Raw genomic sequence first — 12,985 nt, forward strand, 5'->3', positions numbered from 1 at the left:
CAGAGGTCTTCTGTTCCATCTACCTCCTCATCAACTAGTCATCACCACCTACGCCTCCCCTTATGCCTGGGGGGCTCACTTGAACGAGTTTCAAACTCAGGGTCTTTGGACGGCTCAGGAAAAGAAACATCACATCAATTTCCTGGAACTCCGGGCGATATTTTATGCCCTCAAGGCTTTCCAACATCTTCTCTTTCCTCAAGTTTTACTACTTTACACAGACAATCAAGTTGCAATGTACTACATCAACAAACAGGGTGGGACAGGCTCTCGCCTCTTGTGTCAGGAGGCCCAAAAGATTTGGTCTTGGGCGACAGATCACCAATTATTCCTGAAGGCTGTCTACATTCAGGGAGAGCAGAATTCCTTAGCAGACAATCTCAGCAGAATTCTCCAGCCCCACGAATGGACTCTCGATCCTTTGACTTTCCAGTCCATTTTCGCTCAATGGGGCACTCCTCAGATAGACCTCTTTGCAGCTCCTCACAATCATCAGCTGTCCCACTTCTGCTCCAGACTCTACTCTCCTCGCCGTTTGGCAGCGGATGCATTTCTCCTGGATTGGTCCAATCTGTTCCTGTATGCTTTCCCTCCTCTGCCTCTCATGTTATGAACCTTGTTCAAGCTCAAGAGGGAACAAGCCACCATGATTCTCATCGCTCCACGGTGGCCCAGGCAACATTGGTTCTCCCTTCTACTTCAACTCAGTTCCAGGGAGCCCATTCTTCTTCCACTGTTTCCTTCTCTGCTTACCCAGCATCAGCAGACCCTTCTGCATCCCAACCTCCAGTCTCTGCACCTGACAGCTTGGTATCTCTCGGGCTGACCTCAGCTTATTCTCTTCTGTCTCAGCCTGTTCGTTCTATTCTGGATGCTTCCAGGAAACCGGCCACTCTTCAATGCTACCAACAGAAGTGGACCCGGTTTTCTTCCTGGTGTCTTCTTCATCATCATGATCCCACTTCGCTTGCAGTGGAGACCTTGTTAGATTATCTTCTTTCCTTGTCTGACTCTGGTCTCAAGTCTACTTCCATCAGAGTCCACCTAAGTGCTATTGCTGCTTTTCATGAGCCAGTTCATGGGAAACTTCTCTCAGCTCATCCTTTGGTTTCCAGATTCATGCGGGGTCTTTTCAATGTGAAACCACCTCTTAAACCCCCTCCTGTAGTCTGGGATCTCAATGTGGTTCTTTCCGCCTTAATGAAGCCTCCGTTTGAACCTTTGGCTACAGCTCCTTTCAAGTTTCTCACTTGGAAAGTGGTCTTTCTTATTGCTCTCACTTCTGCCAGGAGGGTCAGTGAGTTGCATGCACTAGTTGCTGATCCACCTTTTACAGTCTTTCATCTTGACAAGGTGGTTCTGCGTACACATCCAAAGTTTCTCCCTAAGGTTGTCTCGGAATTTCATCTCAACCAATCGATTGTCCTGCCTGTATTCTTCCCGAAACCTCATTCTCTTCCTGGAGAACAGGCTTTACATACTTTGGACTGTAAGCGGGCTTTAGCTTACTATTTAGAGCGTACTAAGCCTCACAGATCAACTCCCCAACTCTTTCTGTCCTTTGATCCGAATAAATTGGGACATCCCGTTTCTAAACGTACGTTGTCAAATTGGCTTGCAGCGTGCATTTTATTCTGTTATGCTCAGTCCGGACTGACACTGGAAGGTTCTGTCACGGCCCATAGAGTTCGAGCTATGGCAGCATCTGTAGCTTTCCTCCGTTCCACTCCTATTGAGGAAATCTGCAAGGCTGCTACTTGGTCCTCAGTTCATACTTTCACATCTCATTATTGTCTGGATGCTTTCTCCAGACGGGATGGACACTTCGGCCAGTCTGTTTTGCAAAATTTATTTTCCTAATGGCCAACCTTCCCTCCATCCCATCAGTCAAGAATATGCTGCCTGCTTGTCCTAGGATAAAGTACAGTTACTTACCGTAACAGGTGTTATCCAGGGACAGCAGGCAGATATTCTTGCGTCCCACCCACCTCCCCGGGTTGGCTTCTTAGCTGGCTTATCCTAACTGGGGACCACGCGCCTCCATCGGGCGGGAAGGCACTCGCGCGTGCGCGGTGCGGCCTGCTAGAACTTTCCAAGTTCTTAGAGTGCAATCACTCTAAAATTGTCCGTACCAGGGCTCCGTCGGTGCCGTCACCCATCAGTCAAGAATATCTGCCTGCTGTCCCTGGATAACACCTGTTACGGTAAGTAACTGTGATTTCTCTGGATAGAAGAAAACGGCACCTTGCTTAAGAGTGACATTTTAAGGCAGGGGGTCATGAGATGATTTCATGTATCCCAGTCTCATGTCGGTGACATTGGGCCTACTTAATAGATTTGTGATTAGCCTTTACCAGCCAGTTCCTAACTTTGTTAGGTAATATTGTACCCAGGGCAGGATTAATTTGTCAAAGGCCCCTAGGCACACAAGTACACTGGGCCCCCTGCCCTGCCCCACCCCACCATGTGCCCAGGCGGAAACAGGAAGCTGCGTCAGAGGGAAGCTTTGGGCAAGCGAGCACCACTTGCACAATTACAGTTCCCATTGCCTTTCTTACCCGTGTTGCTTGTTTGTCTTACTTTCCGTCAATGGGGGGGGCCGCGTTGCCGATCGGGGTGGGGGTCCGCGTTGCTGATTGGGGGGGGCCCGCATTGCTAATCGGTGCTGGAGGGGCCCATCGCCGTTTGGAAAAAACAATGTTGATGCCCTCCTTCATCGGGCCCCCCTGACCATTTCGGGCCCTAGGCACCTGCCTACTTGTCCTATTGGTTAATCCTGCCCTGACTGTACCCTTATTCCAATATGACCCAGAATCTGCCTGCTAGTTGGGGCAACATCACGCTCAGCCATGGCTAATGTCAGAGGGAAGCAACCAGGGCAAGAGGAAAGAGCCTGAAAGTGGTCTTCCAGGCCCCTTCCTCAGCTTCTGCCCTGAGTCCTGCTTGTGTTCAAACCCTTCTCCTAGCACTCTCATTATTTATTTTACACACTCCTTCTGAAAGGAGCACATTGGTCTCCTATGAATTATATGTTAATAAAATGTTAGCAGTTTATTTCTTAAGCTTTCAGTTCAGTTTGATTACACTGACCATCTCTATGCCAGTGGTGTAGCCACAGATGAGCTTGGACCCACTCCAAATTCTGGCACATTCTGGACTCTAGCGCCTTCCTACCTGCTACCACACTTCATATTTTACAACCCCATATGATCAACCAGAAACCAAAACATATTTACTTACCCCAAAATCACAGGCTGTAAATACAAATCTTTTCTGGACAGGACTTTCAAGTTCCAAGCAGGCAAACAGCAGTCCTGGGTGGACAACTACATAAACAGAGCCAGTCTGACCTACGGTGCATTCTGAAAATCAATTAAAATCATTCTATTTGACAAATTCATCTCCTAAACAGAAGCCTCTAAATGATATATTCTCGCATAGAATCCCAATTAAAAATTTAGAAAACAAAGACAGACCAAGACCAATAATTTTCAAAATGCTGAGATACCAACAAGCACTAGAGATACTAAATGCTGCAAAAAAAGATAAAAACCTAAATTATAAAGGATCAAGATTATGGTTTTTACCAGACTTTGCCAAAAACACAGCAAACAAAAGAAAAAGACTACTAGACATGAGACCTCTACTAAAAGAAAAAGGATTTAAATATGGTCTATACTACCCGGCGAAAATGAGAGTATCATCTGGAGACAAATCCTTATATTTTGAGGATCCCGAAAAACTAAAAGATTTTCTCTCTAAACCAGAACCTATGATATTTTAACATAGAACATTAAGATGGTTTTGAAGACTCTATGAAAAATTAGAAAATATGACATATCGAAATATCTGAAGAAAAGGAGGAAAACAATATAAAGAAAAGACAATAAAAATTACAAGAAAGAAAGAACAAAATATAGGAAAATTATTAAATAATACACTACATATATGTTTAAAATAATTATATGTTGAAATCATAATACTAAGGAAATACAAATTAACATATTATTAAATGGATAATGATACATTAATGAAATGTTATGGAAAATGATTAAAGATATAAAAGATCAATATAGATAGATAGAAGGGAAATTTGTTTAAATATTGAATATTGATTGCCTGGAATGAGGAGAATGTTTGGATTACAGTTCCAATGTGTATCCTTAAGCAGCCAATGTACTGGGTGGGAAAGGGAGGGATAAGGAGAATATTTACTAGAATAATTAAGGGAGATACATTAGGGTTAAATATGTGTGTCATGAAGAAAATTTTTTGGATATTAAATAAGAAAGAGGAGAGGAAGAATAAGATAATGAAAAGTATTAAAATGTATAATGTCTTTTAAAATATATTCTATTAATGTCAATGGCCTGAATCATGTAATTAAAAGGAAAAAAATATTAACATTTTTAAAAAAGCAAAATGCGGATATTTACTGTCTGCAAGAGACCCATCTTAATATGAAGGAATCACAGAAATTATCAGGTGGATGGATAAAGGAATGTTTTTTTGCTCCAGCAGTGGGTAAAAAAGCAGGGGTTGCAATTCTTATAAATAAAAAATGTATGGCCAATATAAAGGTAAAAAGTTCAGATCCACATGGAAGATGGATACATATTGATATAGGTATGGGAAATGATACCCTGACGTTATTTAATATATATGCCCCTAATTCGAATCAATCAGAATTTTTCAAAAAGATACAAAATATGTTATTACCACTGGCTGCCTCTAATTTAGTGGTGGCTGGAGATTTTAATGCTGTAATGGATCCATTATTGGATAAAAAAACCAGGTAAAAATATTAAATCTTTAGGTCTAGATAATTTAGTTCGATCATGTGATTTGAAGGATATATGGCGTATTCTTCATTTTAATGATCAGGAATATTCATTTTGTTCACAGGTTCATAAATCATTTTCAAGAATAGATTATATTTTTGTTTCAACAAATAAAGTGCAACAGGTGATTAAAGCCTCCATTGATCCTATTATCATTTCGGATCATGCGGGAATATGGATAGAATTACAATTAGATCAATTAGAAAATAATAGACCTCTTTGGAGATTTGATAATGCATTGCTTGTGGATGACAAATTTTTGGAAAATTTTAAAACACAAATTAATGAATTTTTTCAAACAAATTTAGTGGAAGATACATCTATAGAGAATGTATGGGATGCATTTAAAGCAACTATGAGGGGTAATATTATATCATATTCAGCTTTTATTAGGAAACAGATCAAAAAACAATATATAGAATTAGAAAAAGAAATAAAAATATTAGAAGCTAAATTGATAAATAAATGGGAATATGAAGTTTTACAAGCTCTTTTGAAAACAAAAGGTAAATATAATGAATTAACTTCAAAAATGATAAGAAAAGATTTGTTTTCCAAGCAAACAGTGTATTATGGAAATTCTAATAAGGCGGGAAAATTATTGGCAAATTATCTTAAGGCAAAAAAAAGGAGAATTAATATTAATGGAATAAAAGATGATAATGGTATAATAACAAATCAAACAAATATAATATTAAAACAATTTTTAAATTTTTATAAGAATCTGTATTCTTCCGAACCTTATTTGGAGAAACAAAAAGATGGAAAAAAATTTTTAGATTTAATTAATGGACCCAAAATTCCTGATCATATAAAACGAAGTTTAGAAGAACCTATATCATTAAAAGAATTAGAAACAGCATTGAGATCTCTTAGAGTTGGATCCGCTCCAGGTGGTGATGGTTACACAGTAGAATTTTATAAAACATTTCAAAATATCCTTTCCCCACAATTATTAAAATTATATCAGACACAACTTATAAAAGGTAATATAAAAGGTACTATGGCTGAATCAATAATAATTGTTTTGCCTAAGCCAAATAAAGATCCTACTTTGGTTTCAAACTACAGGCCTATATCTTTGATAAATGTTGATAATAAACTTTTGGCGAAAATTTTGGCTTTGAGATTAGCCAAAGCTCTCCCACATATTATAGATATGCATCAAACGGGTTTCGTTGCTAAAAGACATTCCTCCAATAACTCTAGACTATTATTTCACATGCTAAACTTATCAAAAAAAATGGATGAACCGGCTTTTACAGTTTCATTAGATGCTGAGAAAGCATTTGATAGGGTAGAATGGAATTTTATGTATCAGGCTTTAGAATGGTTTGGTATAGGTTCTGGATTTATACAAATGGTAAAAACATTGTATAGCTTCCCGATTGCAAGATTAAATATTAATAATAAGATATCTGATGGTTTTCAATTACAGAGGGGAGTTAGACAAGGCTGTCCTTTATCTCCTTTGTTATTTGATGTTGTATTGGAACCCTTATTGTTAGCAATACAGCAAACGAGGGAGATACAAGGTATTCCATATTCAGATATGGAATATAAAATTTCGGCTTATGCGGATGATATTTTGCTTTATTTGAGAAATCCAGAGTCTACCTTATCTTCTTTATTGGAATTAATTGATAAGTTTGGCAAATTTTCAGGTTATAAAATTAATTGGAATAAATCTGAAATTATACCCTTGAATGTTCACTGTGTAAAAGGATTATTTGATACTTTTCCATTCATATGGAAAGAAGAAGGATTTAAATATCTAGGCATTCAAGTTAAAAAAAACAATTGAAGATACTGTAAAAGAAAATGAAAAATATGTATTAAAAAAAGTTACGGAGTTATGTGAGCAATGGAACCCATTACATATTTCTTGGTGGGGAAGAATTCAAACTATTAAAATGATGATGTTGCCTGTAGTTTGCTACCAAATGAGTATGATACCTATTTATTTTCAGGGGTCCTTTTATAAAAAGCTTAATAGAATTTTAACAAAATTTCTTTGGCTTGGTAAGACACCTAGAATAGCTTTAGTAACCTTACAAAAATCAATTAAGGAGGGAGGGGTAAATTTTCCAAATTTCTATAGGTACCATCAAGCCTATATTCTACGTCAGGGTATGTATTGGATCCTCCCAGAACTTATAGATAATGCACCAGATTGGTTATATTTGGAATGGCGCCTTATGTTTCCCCTAAATTTAGTTCATTTACCAAGTATTAATATACCTAAAAGATACAAAGAAAATAAAATAATAATGGATACTTGGAAAACATTGAGATTTATTGATAAATTAACACCCATCCCAATATACAAATCAACTAATCAATCCATATGGATAAACTCCAAGATCAAAATTGGCGGAGCACAAATCCTTTGGAAGAACTGGATTAATGCAGGCATTAGATCTCTAGATGATATTATTTCAGAAGGTAAACTGCTGGATTTTCCACAATTGCAACATAGATTTGGTCTTAATAAAACACAAAGTTTTAAATGGTTGCAATTGAAGCAGGCCATTCAGGTTGGGTTCCCTGAATGGAAATCATTAAACAATCAATATAGTTTAAAGTTCTTATGCTTTAAAGCAGACTTCCTAGGACATCAAGCCGCATTGTGGTATAAATTAATATCTGGATATTTAAATAAAAAACCAAAAAATGGTCTAAGAGACATTTGGAGCATTGAGATTGGACATCAAATTAATGCATCTCAATGGCCACTAATTTGGTCTTGGAGAATGGGATGTACAGTGTCAGCATCTATGAGACAAACATGGTTCTTTTTATTACATAGAGCTTTTTGGACCCCTACTCGTTTACAAAAATTAGACAGTTCTAAGTCTAATAGATGCTGGCACTGTAATCTAGAACCAGGGACATTAGATCATTTATTATATCATTGTCCTTATATTAAAATTTTTTGGAATTCAATTTGGCCACAAATTAATAAATTAATGGAAAATCATATTGCAATATCATATGATACAATTTTATTTGGAACAATGATGAGAATAAAAAGTCAAATTTCACCAGAAAATAATAAGCTTTTATTAATTATGACAGGGGTTGCCATCCAACATATAACTAATAATTGGAAAAATTACAACAACCTAAATTACACATTTTGGTGGAATACAATATGTCATATTTTTAAAATGGAAAGAACAATAGCAATACAAAAGGGGACATATACTAAATTTATAAAAATATGGGGGCCATTGACAAAATACTGTAATGAATAAATAATATGATGTTTTCTTCTTCTTTTCTTCTTTTAAGGATCTTTTTTATGACACACATAAAGGGGGGGTAAGAAAAATTAATTTATACATAGTATGTTATAATTTATTATACAAAATGTAACGTATGAATAAAAGGTAATAAAAGGGTGGGGGGAGGGAAATGAGAAAAAATTTGTTTAGATTATATTGTATTAAATATAAAAAAGTTATTGAATATTTACAAATAGTATTCTAATATGTTGTATACTTTTTATAAAAATTTGAAAATTAAAATATTATATTAAAGTAATGAAAGGGAGGGGGGAGGGTGAGGGGGAAAATCAAATTCAGATATATAATGTATTAGATATAAAAGTGATAATATGCATTTATCAACTGTAATTTATTATTATGTACACTTTATGAAAAATTAGAAAATAAAAAATAATGGAAAAAAAAAAAAAAAAATAAATGATATATTCTCCCTCTCTCTCTACCTCGATGTAATTTTGCTATTTTTTGCTGTTCCTTTATCTATTTCTTATGTAACCCTCTCTTCTTACCTCCTGTATTTCGTCTAATTGTCCAGCCTTCTTCGAATGTGAACTGCCTAGAAGTCTTTCGACTATGGCGGTATAGAAGAATAAAGTTATTATTATTATGGCTGTCAGGAAACCTCTGGAGACCAGAACAGGGCATTCTTCTAATTGCTAGAGTCAACTTCCTCTCTGATGTCATAATTGACGGTGGAGGTGGGGAAGCTTGTGGGCCCAGCACTTGTGCAGATGCATTCTCCTGGCCTGGTGTCGGGAAAGCAGGGAGAAATCAACGGCGGTGGCTTGGGGGGAGCAGGGAGAGAGAAAGAAAGAGACAGAAATAAAGAAAGGAGGGCAGGGAGAGAGAGAGAGAAAGAAAGGGGGCAGGGAGAGAGAGAGAAAGAAAGAAAGGGGAGGGGGCAGGGAGAAAGAAAGAAAAGTTTGACTCATAGAGGGACAGAGAGAGAAGTTGGTTGGGGAATGGAATGAGATCTGGAGGAGAGGAAGCATGCAGGAGGCAAAAAGAAGGGAAGAAATGATGGATGCACAGTCAGAAGGAAGTGCAACCAGAGACTCATGAAATCACCAGACAACAAAGGTAGGAAAAATGATTTTATTTTCAATTTAGTGATCAAAATGTGTCCATTTTAAGAATTTATATCTGCTGTCTATATTTTGCACTATGGCTCCCTTCTACTAAACCGTGATAGCGGTTTTTAGCGCAGGGAGCCTTTGAGCGTCGGGAGCAGCGCGGGGCATTCAGCACAGCTCCCTGCGCTAAAAACCACTATCACGGATTAGTAAAAGAGGAGGGGGGTATATTTGTCTATTTTTGTATAGTTGTTACTGAGGTGACATTGCATATTTTAAAGTCATCTACCTTGACCTCTTTGAAAACCCTCCCCGAATGTAAATGATGATTAACATTTTCTATGCGTACAGTGTACTTTGTGTTTTTTTTTAATTTTATTGTTGGTAGATAATTTTTAACTTGGTCATTTAAAAAGTAGCTTGCATGCCAAAAAAGTGTGGGCACCCCTGCACTATAGCATGTGTGTTCTTAGTTTCCCCATAGCATATTTGTTATCGAAAACCTGTAGCTCATTATTGATCCTGAAAACTACTGTGTACGTATCCTTGTAACCCGTTCTGGGCTCCTGGGGAGGACGGGCTATAAAACTAACTAACTAAATTTCTGTATTGGCAATGAGTGATGTTTACATATTTAATTAGAGGTGAGGAAAGTTTGTTGCATGTGCTTGTTTCAACCCTTCTTTTCCCCCTTACAGATTTATTATTGTAGTCGAACACATTCTCAGTTGGCTCAGTTTGTGCATGAAGTACAGAAGAGTCCCTTTGTCAAGGATATCAGGCTGGTGTCTCTGGGTTCCAGGCAGGTACTGTGCACAATACAATACGAGTATAATAGAATCTTTCACAATACATTGTCTGACTACAGAAGGGAAATTGCTTCTTTGCCAAATGTTCTTCTGTTTTCTTTTCCTTTTTTAAATACTGTAGGTAATTTTTTACCCAGACCTCAAATCTTTATTTGTAAATATTTCTATTAATTTAAGTAGCACAAAACATGAAACATCGAGAATGCAGAGTTACTAAATGGATATAAACCTTGAATTAACATTGTATACAAAAGATAATAGTGACAGTTCACTTCCTGTTCCCAGTTGTAGTAGGGTGGAGACTTTGTCACTTATAGTCTTTTCCCCATTTGAAATCAAATAATCTGAATCAACCAGACCCCATCCCACCCCTTCCATAAAACCCCAAAATTAAAACAGAGCTAACTATCAATACCACAATACAAAAGGAAGTCCTGAAGATGGTCATAGATATAGATTGTTCAATTAAACCTTCTTGTGCTCACATTGAGAGTTTGAATATAAAGATATCAAATAGCTAAACAATGCTTCCCATAATATAAATGTATGTACTATACTTGATTCTAACATTGCCAAAAAGATGGGGGTCTCAGATTGAATCCATTGTTGAAAAGTCCTTCTTTTTTATAATAACATATAGCAAATGATGGCAGATAAACACCTGAACGGTCCATCCAGTATGCCCATATGTTATACCCAATAAAAAATACATGATTAGATTAACTTGTCTCTTCATTGATATTTCTGGGCCGTAGACTGTAAAGTCTGGTATTGTCTTAGGTTCCAAATACTGAAGTTGCTGTCCAAGTTCATTCCAGCCTATCCAACATCCTCAACTTCTATATTAGTAGTGTTCACATTGATGCCCACCCCAGCCCATCCTACACCGAATCACCATATATGGAACACAGACCATGAAGGTCTGTCCAATACCGGCCTTAGTTCTTTAATTTACATCCTACTTTTTCTAATTAGAGATCCTCTATTTTTATCCCACGCTTTTTAAAAAAAATTCCATCACCATTTTCCTCTCTACCATTTCTCTTGGGAGGGCATTCCAGGCATCTGCCACCCTCTCCATGAAGAAGAATTTCCTTATATTGCTCCTAAGTCTTGCTCCATGTAACCTCAAATTATGCCCTCTAGTTTTACCATGTTGTCTTCTCTGGAAAAGATTTGCTTCTATATTAATGCCTTTCAAGTATTTAAACGTCTGTATCATATCTCCCCTGTCCCTCCTCTCCTCCAGAGTATACATATTTAGGTCTTGCAGTCTCTTCTCATACTTCTTTTTGTTCAAACCTCTTACTATTTTCATCGCCTTCCTCTGGACTGCTTCAAGTCTTTTTATATACTTTGCCAGATATGGCCTCTAAAACTGAACATAATACTCCCAAGTGCGGCCTCACCAATGACCTATACAGGGGCATCAACACCTCCCTTTTTCTGCTGGTTACTGATCTTTCTATAAAGCCTAGCATCCTTCTGGCTACAGCCACCGCCCTATCACACTGTTTAGATGCCTTTAGATCCTCAGAAACAATCACCCTCAAGGTCCCTCTCTCCATCTGTACTTTTCAGCCTCTCACCTCCCAGCAAATACAGTTCCTAAGAATTTCTACCCCCCAAATGCATCACTCAGCACTTCTTCGCATTGAATTTTAGTTGCCAGACGCTAGACCATTCTTCTAACTTTTGCAGATCATTTTTCATGTTTTCCACTCCCTCTGGGGTGTCCACTCTGTTACAAATCTTGGTATCATCCGCAAAAAGGCTAACCTTACCTTCTAACTCTTCAGCAATGTAACTCACAAAGATATTGAACAGAATCGGTCCCAGCACCGATCCTTGACGCACTCCACTACTCACTTGACCCTCCTCCAAGCAAATTCCATTTACCAACAGTTTCTAATCCAGTTCACCACTTTGAGCCCTAACTTTAGCCCATGGAGTTTGTTTAAGAGTCTTCTATGAGGAACCGAGTCAAAGACTTTGCTGAAATCTAAGTAAATTACATCTAGCGCACGTCCTTGATCCAATTTTCTGGTCACCCAGTTAAAGAATTCAATCAAATTTGTTGGCACAATTTACCTTTAGTAAATCCATGTTACCTCAGATCTTGTAATCCATTAGATTCTAAGCATTTCACTATCCTTTCTTTCAGTAACATTTCCATTATTTTTCCAATAGCTGTAGTTTCCCATTTCATCTCTATAACCACTTTTGTGAAGTGGGATCACATCCTCTCTTCTCCAGTCCAGTGGAACTTCTCCCGTCTCTAAAGATTATTGAACAAATCTTTAAGAGGATCCGCCAGAACCTCTCAGAGCTCCCTCAATATCCTGGGATGGATCCCATCTAGTCACATAGCTTTGTCCACCGTCAATTTTTCAAGTTGTTCATAAACACTTTCTTCTGTGTACGATGCAATATCCATTCCATTCTCAGGTGTAACTTTGCTGACCAATTGCGGTCTTTCTCCATGTTTTTTTTCTGTGAACACCAAACAGAAGTACAGTAGCACCTTGGTTTACAAGCATAATTCGTTCCAAAAGCATGCTTGTAATCCAAAGTACTTATATATCATAGCAACTTTCCCCATAGGCCTTAATGGCAACACTGACAATTCGTTTCACAACCCAAAAGGTGCCAAGGAACTGGGAGGAAGTGGTGATGGGTGGCTCAGGGGTGTGTACCTGTTGGGTGCTGGGTGCAGTAGCGCCGCCTCAAGGAAGCCAGCTGCTGGAGAACCCCTGAGCCCACGCAGCGCCGCTTCAGGGGGATGCCTCTTCCATCCATTGTTGAAACAAAAAGATAGGCTGAGTACTTATTCTTGGGGATAACTTCAATCGTATCACTTCAATCACATCCCAAGCGTCTTCCTCCGTATACAGTATTTATTCAACTTTTACTTCAGATAAGCATTTCTAATGACTTTCTAATGGACCTCAGAACCACCCACCTCCAACCGT

The 12,985-nt window shown here is 38.0% G+C and overlaps 1 protein-coding gene across 5 annotated transcripts in view; it reads left to right on the forward strand.

The window, feature by feature from the left end:
• DDX11 (DEAD/H-box helicase 11) overlaps positions 1-12,985 on the forward strand; it is a 249,208-nt gene that overhangs the window by 53,309 nt on the left and 182,914 nt on the right. For all 5 annotated transcript variants that reach the window (XM_033952044.1, XM_033952040.1, XM_033952045.1 and 2 more), the window contains exon 7: positions 9,903-10,010. In XM_033952044.1, coding sequence (XP_033807935.1) covers positions 9,903-10,010 — 108 coding nt within the window. The remainder of the gene's footprint in view (positions 1-9,902; positions 10,011-12,985) is intronic.

This window comes from Geotrypetes seraphini, chromosome 7 (genome assembly GCF_902459505.1).
Source record: "Geotrypetes seraphini chromosome 7, aGeoSer1.1, whole genome shotgun sequence".
NCBI lineage: Eukaryota > Metazoa > Chordata > Amphibia > Gymnophiona > Dermophiidae > Geotrypetes > Geotrypetes seraphini.